At 51.7% G+C, this 14,936-nt stretch overlaps 4 protein-coding genes across 4 annotated transcripts; 3 read left to right on the forward strand and 1 right to left on the reverse strand.

Moving 5' to 3' along the window:
* Positions 1 to 432: 432 nt before the first annotated feature.
* CGCS363_v014263 (uncharacterized protein) lies at positions 433 to 1,698 on the forward strand (the record flags this gene model as incomplete). Its single annotated transcript, XM_036646112.1, has 1 exon — positions 433 to 1,698. One exon carries the CDS (start codon positions 433 to 435, stop codon positions 1,696 to 1,698), a length of 1,266 nt encoding a protein of 421 aa, XP_036488426.1.
* Positions 1,699 to 3,346: 1,648 nt separating this feature from the next.
* Positions 3,347 to 6,272, reverse strand: asaE-2 (MFS transporter asaE; the record flags this gene model as incomplete). The annotated part of the gene is made up of 5 exons (XM_036646113.1): positions 3,347 to 3,937; positions 5,047 to 5,699; positions 5,775 to 5,867; positions 5,922 to 6,164; positions 6,218 to 6,272. The coding sequence occupies 5 exons, from the start codon at positions 6,270 to 6,272 to the stop codon at positions 3,347 to 3,349; spliced, it is 1,635 nt and encodes a 544-aa protein (XP_036487979.1).
* Positions 6,273 to 9,005: 2,733 nt separating this feature from the next.
* CGCS363_v014265 (uncharacterized protein) lies at positions 9,006 to 11,093 on the forward strand (the record flags this gene model as incomplete). Its single annotated transcript, XM_036646114.1, has 1 exon — positions 9,006 to 11,093. The coding sequence occupies one exon, from the start codon at positions 9,006 to 9,008 to the stop codon at positions 11,091 to 11,093; it is 2,088 nt and encodes a 695-aa protein (XP_036488428.1).
* Positions 11,094 to 12,648: 1,555 nt separating this feature from the next.
* atnN-2 (Aspercryptin biosynthesis cluster-specific transcription regulator atnN) lies at positions 12,649 to 14,683 on the forward strand (the record flags this gene model as incomplete). The annotated part of the gene is made up of 3 exons (XM_036646115.1): positions 12,649 to 12,795; positions 12,843 to 12,921; positions 12,972 to 14,683. 3 exons carry the CDS (start codon positions 12,649 to 12,651, stop codon positions 14,681 to 14,683), a joined length of 1,938 nt encoding a protein of 645 aa, XP_036487978.1.
* Positions 14,684 to 14,936: the final 253 nt, after the last annotated feature.

Below are 14,936 nucleotides of genomic sequence, written 5' to 3' on the forward strand. Positions count from 1 at the left end.
TATCCGCTACACATTCAGTCAGTTGATCGGAAGTGAAATCAGCTTACGAAGGATTCTTCCGTTGAGAAAGATTCAAAATGCATCCACTATGATCCCTGTAGGGATGACTCTTCGCTGATGACTGACAGTGGTTCAGCGGATTCAAATCAAATGCGGGCGCCAACCGGCTAGCCGGTTCAGTGCGATGGGACCACTAACAAGCTTAATCCAAGCCTTGATGCGGTTTAGGTCTTACTTCACACTCAATGTAAGATGCCCTTTTGATGCCGCCCCATCTGCTCGGTCCGCTGCTGACCCTTGGCTATTGTCGGCAGCTCAAGGATTAAACTTCGGGTTAAAACCACAACCCCTCTCACTGTGTTCCGTTTGATCGTTAATCAACCACCAGCGAAGTCACACTCACACAGCTGCACTCATCACACTGCCAGCAATATGGCGGCCGAAATTCACGTCATCTCCAAGAAGGACCTCACCAAACATGAGACAATCTCAGTCAATCTGTCTCTCCCCCCCTTAGCCCCCTCGTCCATCCGGGCGCGCTCAACTCTCATCGGCATCACATCCAACAACCTCTCATATGCCAAGCTCGGAGACATGCTCCATTGGTGGACCACCTGGCCCGTCCCTCTCGACGGCCCCGCCCCATACAACAACCGGGATGAGTGGGGTATCGTGCCTGCGTGGGGTTTCGCCAGGGTTCTCGAGTCGAACATCGAGGCCATCCCATCCGGCAGTCTTGTCTACGGCTACTGGCCTACCTCATCACACGAAGTTGATCTCAACCTCGTACCACACGAGCCCAAGGGTCACTTCCGCGAGGTGAGCGACCACAGGAAGGAGCTCGGAAGCATCTACAACCGGTACAACCTCGTCGACGAGTCCGCCAAACCAGAGGAGTTCAGAGCCATTTTCGCAAACGCGTATCCTATCTGGAACGCGGGCTACGTACTTAACCGCTTCAGCTTCCCGACGGAGTTTAAAGGAGTTCACCCAACTGGCCAGTATGGTGGCGAGTGGACCGACAAGGACTTGGATCTGAGCTCCGCCGTCGTTGTCAACCTCTCCGCATCAAGCCGGACGGGGCGGAGCATCACCTGGAACTTTGCCCGGAACCGTAAACCGGACACCAATGGGCCTCTTGCATGGCTAAACGCCACTTCTTCGCCTCAGTCTTTGAGTCCTTCCCCCGAGGCTCCCTTCGAGATCAAGAATGTGAAGTACGACGAACTTGCTGCTAAAGAGACGATCGACTGGATTACTAGTGTCCAGCCTAAGCGCGTGGTGGTATTTGACAACGGAGGCCCTGTGGAAGTCACAGAGCGGCTCCGCGAAGCTCTGGCCGCCAAGTTACCGAAAGGTACAAGCTTCACTCTGGTCTTGATTGGCGGCGAGCCAAAAATGCAATCTCCAGAGGAGTTCCAGACACTTATGGGCTTGCGAGAGAAGTGGGGTGTCCCTGTTCAACTGAACACGACTTGGGTCATTGACGATGGTGTTGAGGCGGAAGGCGCGGAGAGCTTCTTCAAAGAAAACGAAGCTGCATTCGAGAAAGCAGTCCGGGAGAAGTACCTAGGAGATATGGAATTGGTTTGGGGCACTGGAGTTGGTGGTTCCTCAGGAGTTGAGAAGGCATGGGAAAATATCATTCAGGGAACGCTGACGCCCAGCAAAGCCTGGGTCTACCGCCTGGGCAACTAAGATGCGAGCGAATCTGTGGACAATTCCATTACCTGTGGTCATTGCGTAACGAATGGCACCAAGTAGAAGTCGAGAATATGTCCGAGGTTCGGGCTCGGTATCGGAGTTGAGAGCGCGAACAAGTCTCCGGCGGGATATGTCGATACCTAGGCCACCAGACCCACTAGCAATCAATTTATATGCTGTATTAGCTCTTCTGTGACTCTTCTCAGGCGGCATGCTCCTTTTGTGATTACTTTTTCCCTAAACTGCACAGCCATGAGGCCATATATGCAAAGGCTCGAGTCAGGAATACGGGGTCAAGTTCTTGGAGGCGAGTTTCAGACGGCCGTTTCAGACGAACCTCAACTCCGGCCGCTCAGTACCGGCAGTCCGGTTCAGCTCGGGGATACCGTCATCAATTAAGAGTTGCTGTTGGCCAATAGTCTGAGTGAATCAGTATCCGCAGGTCATGCTCAGAGTCTTTCTTGACTTGCTGCGATACATGGTATGCATATCTAGTGCCCACTTCGCCTGCCAGTTGTGTTTGACAGCAACCTTAAATCTTTACGGCGACTTTTTATAATAGCTTTCGTCTGTCAAATCCTGGCAGTCTTCCTGTGTTCCTTTGTAAATCATTCGAATTAGGAAGTTTCCTATCTTGAAAACACCAAAATAGCCAAGTCAAGTGTTCTCAAAGAAGATCTGCCGATCAAGAGCCCAAGCATTCGGTCAAGTACAAAAGCAGTAGACATCGCCGCCTGAACTGAAATAATGTTCCAGATAGTTGGTCATCAAACAAGCAGGCAGCTTCATTCTTATTCAAATTCTTGAAGTCCGGTACTTCCACGTTTTTAGACAATATCTTTTTTGAGTCTGTCACCTGTCCATCTCATTCACATCCAACAATATGAAGTTTACTGCGGTTATCGTCACTCTCGTTGCCGTCGTTTCGGCTGCTGTCCCTCACCCAGTAAGACCTTTCGTCTCCCTAGCTGCTCATCCGTGAACATCGCCGAATGCTGACTGATATATTAGCGTGACACTGCGGGCATGGAATTGTTCCCTCGTCAGGCGGATTGCAGAAGAGCGGATGGTAATACCTGTTCTCTAGATCCTCCAATTATTTCACAGTGAGCTGATTTACAACCACAGAGTTTTGCAACGACAACGACCCTCTGCCTCACGATTGTTGTAAGGGACTTAAATGCACGCTTGAAAACCCGGCTGGCATTGGCCCAACCAAGATTTGCCGATAAAGGCTCTCGATCCAATGGCTGAGATGGATAAATGGTACAATTCATGTTCATCCAGACTAAGTAAATAGAACGAGAATGAATTGTATATATTGGGTTGCAGAAGCTTGCAAGGCAAGATCCGAGTTGCGCCTTCACAGGATGTGCATCCGACCTGTCCCGCCACGTTTTTGTTGTCGATGTTTCGTGTCATCAAATGAGCGAAGGCGCATCTAAATTACAGCCGACACATCTGCATGAAAGTGAACGGAGGATACAACACCTCTAAGCTTGCAGCCTCTCCCAAAAAAGCCTTATTCAAGTGATGTGACAACGCATGCTTCTCATTTTTCTTTCAAATATCACGTATCAACCTCGCTGAAGTACCTTTACGCCCATGCTACTAACGACACCTAACGAAACTCGAATCTCCTTCAAAATGTTATGGCATCCTCAGAAATAGGCACCAGATTCCCCTTGCCCTTGAACTTTTCCACAATGTCCGCTTGCTCGGACAGCATGAGCCTGTCGCTCTGATGTCCAAACCTCGCAAGCACCCTCCACCGCGCCAAATCGCCGGGGTTGCGCTTATCACCGTGCGCCGCCTGAGGATTTTCCCAATGACCCCGCGAAAACGAAATAAGAGTCGAGATTTTCTGATTCGGAATGTCGTAGACGAGCGAGCAGACAGTCCCCGTCTCTTCGAGCCAGTTCACCTGCCATAGTTCGCCGGGGCGAATACACTGATACGTGGCGGCCTGGTAGTTTATGCGGCCCGCCATCGGTCCGCCATGGATGGCATAGACTACGCGGTCCTCGGAGAAGAACCACATCTCATAGCGCCACTTTTCCGGATTTCCATTCTCATCCTCGGCGTCGTAGTCGTAGATAAGGTGCACGTCGCGGATGTCCTTATCAAAGGTCGAGTCCAGCGGCGTGTTGGTTTGAAAGCGGGGCAGCGGTTTCGCTGGTGCTCTGTTGGAGAGGAACATGACTCGTGCGTTTCTGGAAGGCTGGTAGATGTTCTGGAATGCGTTGATGACGACAGGTTTGTGAGCTAGCTCAGGTAGGGATAGGCAGTTTATAGAGCTTTTTGAATTCGAATCCTGAAGAGTCTGAGGACGTAGCAGTTCGTCGGACAAGTGAATAGACGCCGTTTTATCACACGGATGTCCGTGGAGAAGGGTGCTCGGGTGGTGTGCCGGAAGTGGTCTGTCGGAGCGGGTCTGTGTGGTGACATACTCGATTGTCTAAAGACTATTACATCATAGGCCGAACCTTCCGGCGATACCGCGCCATGTGGACAAGAAAAACTTGTAAAGCCTTTGATCTTTCGCGTACGGAATGGGCAATTTGTCAACGATGAATCAGGAAGCTGCCGTTGACGTGTTAGCTTGGCTAGAAACCGGAAGCAAACGTGGTAGCTCTGAGTGGGTGCACATGACGAAGGATGCTTCCTAGACTGCATCCAAGCCCTCGAAGGCGGACTTGGCAGCATATTTTAGTAAATCAGTAAGTTTCATTGCTTTGCGATGAGAGACGTTGAGAGACGTAGTAGTAGCAATAGTTGAAGGTGATTGGTCAAGTCAACTCACCTGCATGCTGCTGCCTGCATGGCGACTTCAGAACCTCTCCTTGAGTCTTGGCTCATCTGTGCTCTGGCCGAGAGATGTCTGTACACATACCTTTGTGCTCAAAGTGGCCAAGCTCGAAGTAAAATCAGAGTCGCATCTGGTCCGAGACTTCGTATTTTTTCAGAGAACTTGGTGGCTAGATTCTCTCATGGCTTATCTATCCACCAACCTCGATTCCTGCATGCCATCTACACCGACGCAAGCCATCTTAACAACCCCAGAGACCCCGTCAGAGCCGAACCCCATCAACACGCCTTCACCAGCGACCACCCTCCTAACCGCACACGACCAAAGATGTAAGCGGCCAAGGATATTACATAGGCTAGCGCAGCGAATATTATCAACCCCCGATAGCCGCCGCCCTCGGCTCTTAAAATCGCTCCGGCGATTGGAATCCCGATGAGAGTACCAAAGCTACAAAGAGTGTATGCGGTACCGTTGCGTTTCCCATAGTCTTCCGTCCGACAAACCAAGCCAATGGCGACCGGAGCAAGACTCACTGATGCTCCTGACCAGAATCCGTAGATGATGGCGAATGCTGTTGTCATGGCCTGACTCCCATTTGCTGTAAGCCAGAGGCCAAATATCGACGCCATGCAGCAGAATGTGATAGCACACATCGTGTTCATGACACCGAATCGATCAGCGACGTAATTGGGTAAGAATCTACCCGGAACGGCGCCAACGTTGAGGAGGGGGTTGAGCATGTACGCGTCGAGGTATCCGAACCCAGCGTGAATACCGTAGGAGCAGATGTATGTGATCGGGATGAAGACGGCAAACTCAACGAGAACTAGTCCAAGGGCCACCGCAGCGTAGTCAATGTCCTTGAGGGCTTTGATGTCGATGGAAGAGCCTCTTGACTTCTCAGGTTTCAGCCGTTTAGTCAGTAGGCAGCATGCCGCTGCCCCGTGAATGGCGCACATGAGAGCTATCACTCGTATAGACCAGCCGAAGCCGATGCGAGGAGCCAAGTAGAGGATGACGAGGGGCATCCAGACGCCGCCCACACCTCCCGCAGTGCAAGCCAGGCCAGTGGCCAGTCCTCTCTTCTTGTGAAACCAATGGCCGATCGCCGATACAGCTGGATTGTACAGTAACGACGATGAAATCCCGCCAAGCACACTGAACGAGAGAAAGAATTGGTAGAACTCTGGACAACAATTAAAATCATCATCGAGAACTCATGATGCTAGGTAAGCTGAGACATGAAACTTATGAGGCTTACCGGATGAAAGGCTCATGAAAACGAGAGCAAGTACGATGCCGACAGCTCCGGGAATGATCAATAGGCGCATGTCATGGGCATCAAACACAGGGCCTGGGGCTGTTAATTTGAAAACGATACGCATACACTTGCTCCGGGCTGCCTTACCTATTTGAGCGCCACAGAAGAACAGGAAGAAGGCATAGCCGCTGAATATCCATCCAGTGGAAGACTCTGGCATTCCTTGCAGCTCGTGCTCTCCGAGCCAAGCCTGGAGGACGGCGAGCGAGTTTAAGAGACCCATGGAAGGTATCATGGCACACCAGGCGCCAAACACGACTAGCCAAGCTCTCAATCCGCCATCTGGATAGTCCACAATAGATTCGGTGCTTCCAGCGTGGGTCATTATGCCTCAGAACTATGTCAGCCGTGCTTACGACCCTGAATAATTGTTTGCTACGTACCATCTGAAACCGAGCTGTGCGGTCGCTCTGCTGGCTGCGGTATATCTTCTTTCATGCTGGAGACCGTTTCTTGACCGCACGGCGAAAGTGGGTGTTATCCGAGTTTGCCGCGGGAAACTAATCATTCACGTGGGTGATTGTTGCCGGTCATGAGGTTGTGAGGCAAAAATTCCTCGACTTTTGGCAACGTCTCTGGATACGCGCGACTCTTGGTTATTGAGACTCGCTTTCATAACTCCGTGGATTTATCGGTCAAATTAGCACCACGGAAGCCGTTCTTTCTGGATTTGGCGACCGCAAGGCGTCGTCGACACCTTGGTGGAGCTTGATTTCCTTGGGGCAACTTTTCCCGTAAACGGGCCGGTCCGGCCGTTGAGCATAACGTATTACACTTGAAATACTTCCCTGGAGTCTGGCAATGGGGGCACAAATCCCGAAGTCAATCCACATTTGACGTGTTGGGATGCCAATCAAAATTTGGGACCTGCGTCATGAGAGGCGAGGGTTACGCTATCTGGAAAGTAGCTTCAGATAGGCGGAAGTGCCGCCCTAGTCTGGCGGAATTGGCGGTAAAGCTTCCGCCCTCTCGTGGTTTACAAAAGCCTTTTGTCGTTAGTTTGCTTGTGCGATATTGAGGGAACCAGGCGTAAATGTTAGGAGAGTAATCTGATCTGGCATTGTAAGGAGAGCGTCAGTGCGAAAGATGGGTAGCGATGAATGAATATTTGGTACATAACATGTTGGCTAATAGATTTTGATCATTACTGGGGCACATGAGACGTTCCTTTTGTTCTCAATTCATGTTTCATTAGTAGAGGAGCATTCAGGAGGTTCTTTGAGGCGTTGCTTGGCAGATAGGACTGGTAATTCTCGCGAAAGAGCTCTTGGCCAAGACAAGATCATGTAGCAACGCGATTCATTGAGCAAATGAGATGTTATTGTCAAGGATAGTTGTCCGGGTCTCGGGGCTCATTTTCCCAGTTCCTTAGTGATTGTATACAGTTTACCTCGGCAGCTACTCACTCGAACTCATATCTACAACAAAACATTGGTGACAACCCAAAATATCAAAATCGGGATAGTCTAGACTTGCGCTCGACTGTTACCAGAACAACACTGGACTCGGACGCCGAGGATAATTTATGAGAAATCAGCAGTCCTTCGCGTGACTTTCACAAGAAACTATCACATGTGCTTTGGTCGAGCGTCTCAAAACAAATTTCAGTTTTGGTTCACTCCTGTTGAATCAAGACCTAATCCGTGGTACAGGAAGCATCTATCCCCACAAACAGACATTGAATCGAAGACATCAGCGCCACATCGGAAGAGATGCTTGGGACCGGCCCGAGTATCGTGAGCACATGAAAAGTCGGGTTTGTTGAGCCTCTTGGCAAGGACGAGAGAAATTATCCTGAATCGTCAACATTGAGCAAAACGTCTCGCTGATCACTGGATCTCTGCGCCGGTGTGAAGTTGGAATGTCGCAGGCTCATGCGAAATGAGTAGAGGTCGGAAGAATATGTCCCGTTTTGTTGATAATCGCCAAAGTGAGCCACAGATTGGGAAATGGGGTGTCTTGAACGTTCGCGCAAGGCGGCGCATGTGTTTCATGCGGGGTGACCGAGCTGAATGCGGCGACTCCATTTTGCTGGTATGCCGGAATGCAGTTGTCCGTGAAGATCATTCTTCGGATCCGAGAGGCATACCGAGGCTGGACTCCCCTATTGATCCGAACCCTCAATGGTTGCTTTCTTCAACGTCAACCGAGCTTCTTAACTCCGGTCTTGGCTGTAAGAGAAGACAAAGTGATAACTTATATCTAGCTATGGAATCATGTCCGCTAGATCGGTATTTTCTGGATGGGCAGTGACATCTCTGGTTTCTTCGTTGCTTGATATGACCGTAGGACCCCTCCGAATGCCAAGTGCCGCGTGTAAGACAGCTCCCCTCGTTCGGTCTGCGTCAAATGATTGAGATCTTGTCCCGAAAGAGCACGTCGAAAAGTCACTATGGCATTCTGGGTTCGCCATGTTGTAAACGAGCCTATTAGAGCGTTGGGCAAGGGAGACCGTCCGTGGGATGTCTCACATCTGTGTTCTGTGGCTGGCGTGTCCCGCAACCATCCACCTGGATACGCCTGGATACAGACACAACTTTCACGACTCAGCAGGTACAACCCCTTCTATTGGTTATTGCTCCTTGAATCTTTGCATGGCTCGTGCCGTTCCCCAAGAGGCCTTTCCGAGAATAATTTTCTGAGATGGGATTCTCCCTCTCTTTTGTCATGAGACATTCATTTGGGCAGTTGCTGGAATCACTCTATTTGGCCAATGCTCGCAGGCAGGATGATACCGTTAACGGAGACGATGAATCTTCAGGACACGCCGATCGTTGAGATCAACGGTAGCTAGAGAGTATGCTGTCTAAGACCCTAGGGAGAGAGCTGGGATTTTGTCTCTCTCCTATCTCGTTTTGGTGGAGACGAGTGCGTTTGTGGCAGCCGACAACACCGTTTTGGGAAATCAGCTCCTAGACAGCTGGATACCCGGGGAAGCCATCAATGGCTACCATTGTGTTGTTGGTCCCTCGGATGGCGTCTCCTCTCATCCTGGAATTCCTCCCACGAAAAGTCCTTCACACAGCATCCATGACTATATATCTGGATCGTTATTCTCCTGTTTTGTGTCTTCTCTTTCCCGCTTCATCCGATCCTTGCCCACCCATGACCGAGATATCCAGCACTTCATTGAATCGTAACCTTGCTTACGAGCTTCCTTACTTCAACGAAATGGCTACCCTCGACACTCACACCAATGGGATTTTCATGCCCAAGGACTTCGTCGGAATGGACAGCATCCTCGATGAGGACCTGTCTACTTCCCCGGATGCCACGTCTCACATCTTCGAGATGTCCCGCACCAGACGTCTGCCTCGTCCCAACGGCGTCCTCTCTCGCGACGCCAGCCCTACGGGCTCCACGCGCTCTTTCGCCAATGGTCACAGCCATAGCTCCCGTCGCATCTTGAGCCGCACCCGAACTTCATCATGGGGCAGCTACCAGAAGCAGTACAGCTCCGAAGTGGCCAAGGAGCTGACCGCTCAAGCCGAGGGCGAGTTCTTTGCCCTCACAGAGCTGATGGCCAACATGTCTCGCCGCAGCACCTCCCTGAGGGAGGTCTGGAGCAAGATCATCGCTGAGCGGGAGTCCTGCTATGCTGAGATGGACAGGATGCACCAGCGCATTGAGGAGTTCGCCGAGATCATCGAGATCAAGGAAAGGGAGCACTCTCACAACCACCACGAGCACGAAGAGCGCCAGAAGCAAATCCTCAAGTTCAACATTGACCTCAAGGCCGCTGTTAACAGCACTGCCGAGTTCAAGACGAAGCTTGCTGAGCGCGACACCGAGTGCCGCCACCTCCTTCACGAGATCACGCAAGTGAAGGACACTCTCAGCCACGTCAGGCGCGAGCATGAGGAGACGAAGAAGACTGTCGAGACCACGAGACACACTCTGATCTCGACCGAGAGTTCTCGTGCTGAGCTCGAAGACAGGTGTGGCAAGCTTCGTGGCGACCGTGATGCTCTCGACCTGAAGTATACCGAGCTGCTCTCTCGTTATGAGGAGCTGACAACCAAGCACGACACCCATCACAAGGAGCTTGTCCACTCCAAGCAGCTCAATTCGGTTCTCAAGAAGGAGAAACATGACTGGCTCCACCGTGAGAGCGAACTGGAGGAGAGGCTGCGCAAGCATGAGCACAGGCACGAGGAGATCAGACGCAAGAACAAGGAACTCGAGGATCGCCTCGAGAAGAAGCAGCTCGAGATCAAGGAGTTCCAAGAGGTCATCACCAGGGCCGAGCAGCGCGTCACTAAGGTCAGACACGAGAAGACCGAGCTCGAGCAGCACATTGAGAAGCTCAAGCGCGACATCATCAAGGAGCACAGCTGCTGGGAGGAGGCCGAGGACCGCAGCAGCAAGTGGAAGCTCAAGTGGGAGCACTCTGAGCGTGAGATCGTGTCTCTGCGCGAGGACGTCTCTCGTGTCGAGATCATCCAGACCGAGCTGCGTGAAACCATTACCAAGAAGATCGAGGAGATCCGCGTTCTTCAGCTTGAGAAGAAGCGCGTCGAGGAGGAGAGCGGTCGCCACTCCGGCCGCGCCGATGATATCCACCGTCAGCTGGTCATCATCCAGGAGACTCTCAGCCACACCGAGTCTACGCTCTCCAAGACTCAAGAGGAGATCCACTCCAAGACCGAGCGCATCGAGCGTCTGCAGCTCGAGTTCAACACCGCCAAGACCAAGATCAAGGACTACGAGATTGAGATCAAGAGCCACAAGTCTCTCGCTGCTACTCTCCAGGTCGAGGTTGAGAGTCTCACGACCGAGTGCGGCTCGCTTAAGCAGAAGTGCCGCGACTGGGAGGGCAGATACGAGGACGTTTGCGAGAGCGTCACCGAGTACGAGGATGGCGGCTCCGGCTACGAATTCGAGATCAGCAGCATGCGCACCATGCTTCGTGAGTCGAGAGAGCAGAAGGAGAAGGCGATCAGCGCTCGCAACAACGCCGACCGCGAGCGTGATGAGGCTATCGCCAGATACGAGGAGAAGTGCCGCGAGATGGAGAGGCTCGAGGAGAGGATGCGAACGCAGTTGCACGAGCAGGAGAGACGCCGTTCCAGCAGCGGCCGGACAGTTGTCAGACACTTCTCCAAGAGTGGTAACGGCATGACCACCAGCAGCGAGGCAGGCAATGGCCACAGCCACAGCCACAGCCATGGTCACAGCCATAGCCATACCCACGGTCACAACCACTCCCACGGTCACACCCACAGTCACGGCCACATCCACGACCACGAGAGTGTTTAGTTGGGATACAACAACTTAACAAGGTCCTTCTTTATTCTTTTCCTTTTTCCACAAACACTTCCAGTCTTTAGTCTGAGTTCGCAAGACGATTTTTTCTTTGTCAGGTAATCGCCAACGGAGCGAGTAGGTCGCAGATCAGAGATTGAATAAACCCCTACTATTCTTGAACGTCTGGTCAAGTCTTGAACTGCTTAGAGAACAAGTCCAAGAGTCCATGTGTTCTTACAAAAACAAACAAACCTAATACAAGATTACTCTTCAGATCTGATACCGACCTCAATCTGGCTATTCGTTTCGTTTGACATGCAACATCATGAGGACCTTTAACAGTGGATGTAAGAGCGTGGTCTGAAGATCAGTTCCAGACGGCTGCCGTGTCGTCATCTTACATGCATTTACAGCATCACAGCAACAAGGCGATTGGTCTTCTAAATTTTTACAAGGCGTTGCTGAAGATTAGGCTTTGGAGTATTTCTCCCACCCTTTTTAACTACAAATTCCCCAATTGATGTTCCATAACGTCTGTGTTCTCGAGATGGTTGGGTTCTCCTCCGGTGGCCCCTGTCAGCTTATGGCACTGGAATTGGTCGTGGGTGATTAACGTTAGTGGCCCGACAGCGACTGCTTTGCGCTAACACCTGCTGGTAATCTCGAGCAGCCGGAGATCTGCACCTCATACGACGAATGCGATGCTCGGCTCTCACAAGCACTGACGAGGCTTTGTATGTAGAATAAGGTAATTCATTTCGAATTCCGTGAGACCAACGATTGGCAGAGGTTGCTGCATTTCCAATGCAGGCATCACGCAGCTCTGTCGTAGACCATGTGGTCGATCAACAGCAAAGTAGGTCGTACAACACCCAACAAAAGCACCGCACCTACCTAGTGAGTTTTACATGGGCATGCAGGCGGGGTATCATCCGAAGTCTTGGTAATTCAACGGCGGCTTACGTTGAACCATATCGAATTAAGATGTTTAGAAGCTTGAGTGGTCTCAATTGGTAATTCCTTGGTGAAGGATCAGTAAGCTCCCAGCGGGCGCTCAATCATAACGACTGACTTCTGACGAAGAACAATCCTTCGTGGCTGTGGGCAGCACAGCACTGGCGCCAATTTGCCGGCCGTACTAGCGTGCCCGTTTCTGGGTTGCTCTTTGTTCACACTGAGTGGAAAACACTAAGATCGATTATGGAGGGCCAAATCACGGGGGAATCCATGAAGCTCATCACGCGTTTGCTACCTTTGACACAACATTCTGGCACTTCATCTCGCGACTGCGGGGACTTCGGACTGAGTGCCTGCAAAAAGACCTCACAGGTCGGGTTGACATCGACCCTGGCCGTGCTACTCAGGGGCGGAAAGGCTGGAGCCGTTGGGGCGAAGGATCCTGCCCTACCACGCTAACGGGTTCAATCCTACGCTATTCTCGGTTTAGTAACTGGCAGCTGCCAGGCTTCAGCATTTTGCTCCGGAAGTCATTGTTTAAGGACTGCGCATGGCCCCCAAGATCCATTTGTCCTTGTTCTTTGCTTGTCATCCATATCCAATCTTGAACATGTCCATGATGGAGCCACAGTCGTCGGGCTCAAGCTCGAAATCCAAGTCGTCCAGCCCGGATCCGTCCGCCGGAGTCATGACCCCGCTGACGACCGGGTCTCGGGGGAAGAAGAATAGGTACGTCAACATCGGCGCGCCTCCGATCGTGGCGGCCGCCCCCTGACACTGGAAATCCATCTGACGATACTGCAGATTGCCGGGGATGTCGCCTCAAATGGCCACTTTCTCTCTACATCAACGCTCACAGACCAAGAGAGCTTCTTCAAAGAAAGTGAGAACAGGTTGCATCACATGCAAGTAAGCATTGACTCCAAGTCCTAGTCATATCCCCTGATGGGCTGACGATTGATGCAAGACGGCGGCACATCAAATGCGATGAGACCAGGCCATTTTGCCTGAAGTGCACCAAGTCACCCCGCGGGCCAGGGGTATGCGAAGGGTACCCTTCCGACCGCAACACCAAAGCAGGGCACTGCCAAATCCAAGCTGCGCCGCGCAGGATCGTGGCGAAGGGGACATGGAGAATCCAGAACATTCTCGTCGAACCAGGGTACGACTCTGTCTTCTTCACAGACCCGGAAGAGAGAGGCTACTTCGACTTTTGGCGCATCCTCGTCGGCAACATCTACCTCTTCCCCAACGATGTCATGTCCCGCATCCTCCCGCAGCTTGCCCGACATGAGCCCGCCATCAAACACGCAGCCCTCGCGATGGCCGCGATGGCCCGCGCTCTGGTACCGAACCTCAAGCGTCGAACTCGAAGGGAGCTACATAGCAATGGGCCGCACTATGAGTTCGCGTTAAAGCATTACGGTCGTGCCATCAAACTTGTACGCACGTCCGCGCCGTCGACTGATAATATGCTCTGGGCTATCGTCTGCTGCGTCCTGTTTGTCACCTTCGAGTGCCTCCACGGTGACCGCAATGCGGCGTTGCAGCATGTTATGCACGCATATAAGATGATGGAGCACTACTTCATTCAGCGGTCCATGGTCGAGGATGCTCGGGAAACAGACTCCATCCGCTCCGTTTGTGATGATGCTGCGTGGATCTTCCAAGGCATGACGATGCAATCTTGGTCGCACAACGTGCTTCACTCGAAGAACTCAAGCGACATAAGCTGGTGCTGCCGTGGTAGCACTCGGCCCTTTGCAGTTGAAGAGATGCCTTCGACGTTCGCTGACCTACACATCGCACGAAGATGGTGGAGAGTGGTTCAGCACTACATCTGCCACCGCTGTCCGATCTATACCGACATGTATGCGGACGACATGCCGCAAGAAGTCATTGCTGGCGGGTACATACGAAACGCATATGAACTCAAGGATGCTGAGGATCTAAGAAGAGTCCTTCCTCAGTTTCTTGCCCATCTTCAACGCTGGCATGACAGCTTTCAGGGGATCTATGACCATGCCAGGATTGGACAAGATCGCGACTTCAGCTCATACGTCGACGCATGCAATCTGCGTGTACAGTATCTTCTGCTATGGAGCGATGTCGTGAGCATCAGTTACAGAGATGTCAAGACAGTCAAGAGTCTCACGCCAGCTTTCCGCGAGATTGTGGATCTGTCACGAATCGTCATCCAAACACAGTCAAACTGCGGTGGCTGTTCTGAGGTATTCAGCATGGACAACGGACCTACCATGCCACTGCTGGTCGTTGCATGTCGATGTCGCGACGCTAAGGTCAGAGACGAAGCGACGGAGTTGTTGGGAAAACACCCCAGGCGTGATGGATTGTGGGATAGCAGGACGTTTCACACAATTGCTATGAGAAACAAAGCCATCGAGTCTGACAATATCGCCTTTGAGGATGATGAATTTGAGGAGTGGTCTCGACTTTCTCGGAGGGAAGTTCACTTCGATGCCAACGGGGACGTCCAGGCGAAAATTGTCAAATGGCATTCCGAAGTTGAAGAGTGGCGTGTGGTGGAGGAGCAGCTCGGTGAGCCATCTCACAAGGTGCCTCCAGACTACAGAGAGCTTCCACGGAGGCAGCAGTCGATCAAAATTGCCCCAAGACTTTATTAGATAATCATGAAACAGTGGTTTATGGATGCCAGGCTTCCGATGTCTCTCTTCAAATGTGGAGAACCATCTGCCGAAATTGTTTTCCACTCTACAAGCTCCAGAACCTCTCGAAGATGAGTTTGAGTTTCCCGTTATTGGGCTAGTTTCAAAGAGTGAGCATTTACCAATCTAATTCATTTCAAATGTTTTTCGTGCTATGTCTGCGAAAAAACCAACTACGGACTGGCAAGAACGACCTAACATAGGATCGTGT

This window comes from Colletotrichum siamense, assembly GCF_013390195.1.
Source record: "Colletotrichum siamense strain Cg363 chromosome Unknown KSG_Cg363_contig10, whole genome shotgun sequence".
NCBI lineage: Eukaryota > Fungi > Ascomycota > Sordariomycetes > Glomerellales > Glomerellaceae > Colletotrichum > Colletotrichum siamense.